This window comes from Triticum aestivum, chromosome 4B, assembly GCF_018294505.1.
Source record: "Triticum aestivum cultivar Chinese Spring chromosome 4B, IWGSC CS RefSeq v2.1, whole genome shotgun sequence".
Lineage (NCBI taxonomy): Eukaryota > Viridiplantae > Streptophyta > Magnoliopsida > Poales > Poaceae > Triticum > Triticum aestivum.
In genome coordinates this window covers 530,197,282-530,201,286 of record NC_057804.1, presented here as the reverse complement: position 1 = coordinate 530,201,286, position 4,005 = coordinate 530,197,282, and the positions used below count along the sequence as shown (strand labels likewise).

General features: G+C 39.4%; 1 protein-coding gene across 1 annotated transcript in view; it reads left to right on the top strand.

Annotated features, from left to right (window-relative positions):
- The window catches only part of LOC123093112 (J domain-containing protein required for chloroplast accumulation response 1), a 6,158-nt gene extending 3,048 nt beyond the window's left edge, over positions 1-3,110 (top strand). The window contains exons 5-9 of the mRNA XM_044515021.1: positions 142-227; positions 1,225-1,284; positions 1,382-1,459; positions 1,779-1,955; positions 2,864-3,110. Of these exons, the coding sequence (XP_044370956.1) occupies positions 142-227; positions 1,225-1,284; positions 1,382-1,459; positions 1,779-1,955; positions 2,864-2,902 (440 nt within the window). The 3' untranslated portion in view covers positions 2,903-3,110. The remainder of the gene's footprint in view (positions 1-141; positions 228-1,224; positions 1,285-1,381; positions 1,460-1,778; positions 1,956-2,863) is intronic.
- The last annotated feature ends 895 nt before the right edge of the window (positions 3,111-4,005 follow it).

Here is a 4,005-nt window from a genome sequence, read left to right as displayed (position 1 = left end):
TGTTTGGCCATAAGTTTCTCCAGATGTTGGTTGGCAAAAACATTTCTGTATGATTGTTGTCATCATTTTACTGAACTTGTGTCGCTAGCGTAATCTCCAAAAACTCATTTGTGATGTATTTCTTGTTGTTGTGTTTCCTAGAGCCGTTCCATGTTGAAACAGAGCAAAAGGTGCGTGACACAACAAGTCGTGAGGAAAGTCACATGGAAAATCTTGAAGAATGTGTGGTACGTGCAAAGTCTTTCTATTATTCAAAATACGAATTATTCTAGCCTTATAGGTATAAGAAAATACAATTGTCATTGTTGGTTTGTATACTGATCAGCCATGCTAACCCTGCTTGTTATAATCGGTATATGAACTCCAAGGACCCTGAAAGTTGAAATTCCATCATTGGACTGGTATATAGTATTACTGCTGTTCTGCTAAGCAAGCTGACTACGTCAGTTTACAGCCAGTTAATTGCTAACCTACATGTCTTGTAACAAGACACTGTCAAAGGTTGAGACACAAGCCCATGACAACTTCGAATTGGCCAGTTTCTATGCTAATAGCCAGTCTCTTGCTCTTCTTCAGAGCCATGTTGACTGTTTCTTTAAACTTTCTCACTTTTAACTGGTACTGTTATGAATCATTATGCCTATCCGCAAACAACACGTACACTGACCATAACCATTTACGTCATCATCTCAGAATGACATGGCATGGATAGCCCCTTTTTTGCGAATAATGGCATAGATAGGCCTAACTGTAACGCCCAAATATTTCTGATTTAACTTATGGTAATGCTGTTCAGTTAAAGCTGGCTACCTAAGTGTTATATTTGGACATGAGTTGCTACCCTCCAACACAATATTTTAAAGAGAGCACATCTCCACACCCTGTTATTCAGGTCTCTAGAGATTAAACATATGCACCATTAGAGTGCCATACCTACTTCAGCTGTAACCCAGGGCCAACATGAAAAAGAACAATCTTACAATAGGAAATAATGTAAGAATTCAACTTAGATATAGTTTCCTAATTTATACCATGAAACCTGACCTAGTGATGATTCATTAGCAGAAACCACCAGCATTTGAGCAGTTTGTCATTAAATTTTGGAGACCAGACAAATAAAAGTGTGTGCCTCTAACAAAAGATAAGTATGAAAGTTGTTCAGTCCATTAGATGTTTTCTCTAACCTTTTTTTTATGTTTTACCATCTCTTATTTTACAAACCAGGTTGAGCATTTGGATGAAGATCAGATTCTTCAGGATGACAATGAAAAGGAACAAATAAAGGTACCACGTGGAATAGGAATCGGAGTTGACAACTTGTTGCTTCTTTCCCATGAACTTCCTGTTCTATTTCTCAGCTCTATTGCTTGTTGCAATGCAGATATCTCAATCCAAAATCCGGGAGTGGTCAAAGGGAAAAGAAGGAAATATTCGGTCATTGCTTTCTACACTGCAATATGTAAGTGCAAGAGCATCGTTTGCACGTAATCTCATAGTGTATGATATCTCTGAATTCCCCAGGGCAATGTTTCACATCCACATTTGCAATTTCTTGTTGACTCGTCTTCTGCACTAACCAATTATTAAAATAAATACTATCTTGTTCCTACTTTATTGGCACATTGAAGGTCAATGCCAAGTTATGTACATAAAGAAAGATATCTCTTGAACAGGTGTTGTTTTTGTTAAACGAGGCTTTCCTCCTTTTTTTTCTCTTTAGAGTATGACATGATGATACCAGGGTTATGCTTTTTTTTTAACTTCATGTGCTTCTGTAGGTTCTCTGGCCTGAGAGTGGATGGAAACCAGTTCCATTGGTTAACATAATTGAAGGAGCAGCGGTTAAGAAAGCTTATCAGAAGGCATTGTTATGTCTTCATCCAGATAAGTTGCAACAGCGAGGAGCTGCCATGCATCAAAAGTATATAGCAGAAAAGGTTTTTGAGATTCTACAGGTACCATGGATTATCCCAAATGCCTTTATGTAAAAGAAAAATAAATAACGTTATGGATTGACTAGAAGTTCACAACAAATAGCTAAGTTACTTCAGGGTAATTGCTCTATACCATTTTTAAAATCATTTTTAGGGTGAAACTCTATGCTTGTCTGATTAGAAATGGTGATAGCTAGTTTGTACTCCCTCCGTTCCTAAATATTTGTCTTTTTAGAGATTCAAATGGACTACCACATACGGATGTATATAGACATATTTTAGAGTGTACATTCACTCATTTTGCTCCGTATGTAGTCACTTGTTAAAAACTCTAGAAAGACAAATATTTAGGAACGGAGGGAGTATGTGGTTTACGGCATAGCTGATGGTGGAGTTCACAGCAGGTGGTTAACTCTTGTCAGGGTACTAGTAGTATACCAATTTTTTTCTGTGAAATGCTATACAGGCTCGATTAGAGGTTGGGATAGCTAGTTTTTTCCCTTTTTCTGTGAAATGCTGTGCGGGGTCGATTAGAGGTTGGAATAGCTAGTTTGGTATGTCATTTACAAGCATAACTGACAGTGGAGGGCAGAAGTGATATTATGCAATTCTGCTCCACTGTCGTTGCCTTTTACTTACTACTCCAACCTGATTTCACTCAAATCTGTTGGTGGTTTTCAAAATCATCTCTAAACCATCTCAAAATCATTTGAAGTTAAGTATCAAACCTGTGTGAACGTTTTGCAGGTGTTATTCACTCTTATCCATACCGCAGTGCTGTACTCCTAGTATGCATTTCTAGTTGATTTTGTACAAAATAATACCTTCTGTGATGGCTGCGACCATTTCTCACGCTGATTCATTGTTGTGAAGAAAAACAGTTTCGATTAACCAAAATAATTTACGTGATTCCCCTTTTGTTTCTGCAGGAGGCATGGAAGGAATTCAATTCAGTCACTTTTGGATAGTCTTTCGTAGCTTCTTTTGTTCAGCATGTCTACACTGTTTGCGGTGGTGCCCAAATGGACGTGAATAATCTTATCCACGATAATGTGTAGACATGGTACAAAGCCATCTTTTAAGCCGGCGAACTGCGCCGTTTGAACTTGTTTTGGTGTAAATGCAAGTGAACCGACCAATGCTGCCCTTTGCTAAAAAAAGACTTTAAAAATTAAACTGTGTTTGGTTCTGATGTATTTTGATGATTGAAATTCTCCATATGCTATGTCTCTTGAAATGTTGAAATTTCGACCACGAATGCAGATACTATTTGTTCACGGATTTCACCTGAGTCTTGTGCATTGCCAGATCCAACGCAAGAACAAAATAACCTGACAAACTAAGCATGCTACTCAAAATAAGCTGAGTAATACGCATCTTTCAAACAATAAATGTTGAATAGGCTACCGAGATAAGCAAACAGACCACCATAAAAGATGACATATGGTGTGATGACATTCAGGCCCCCACATCCGGTAATCTAGCGAAAATCGATGGTGTATGACTCCACCTTCAACCCCCCTCACCCCCTAGCCTTCAGGGCATGGTTTATAGAGGCATCACCACCCTAGTGCCTCGGCTCTCCAATTATGCAAAAAGTAATCAAACCACCGCATCTGAATTCTCCTAGCCAACAGGGGTTGCATCCTAGCGGACCCCATCTCATCATTGTCTTTCTTCAAAATTCACTTCTCTCTCTTTTACCTTTCCCCTCCACCCGACTTCTCCCTCTCGTTTTTCTTAGTGGACCACATCCAAGAACCCGTCTCTTGCAGAAGAGACTCTGACACCTGCGAGGCACCCACTTTAACACCACGCTAGCATCCGAACCTAACTGGACGATGGATCACTAGGTTTGGGGCGACGTGTAGTACATGCCCCCAAGCAACGCCTCTGCCTTGAGACAAGATTTGTCTTTGGCTGTCGTGATGAGTTGAACCTCTACCTAGGAAAATGTAGGGCCCTGATGTAATTGTTTAAGTATCACCAGGGAATTAAACAAAATCACCCAATGCAAGCTCTTCCTCAATCTCATCATCAACACACTGCACCCTATACAATGTCAGACTTG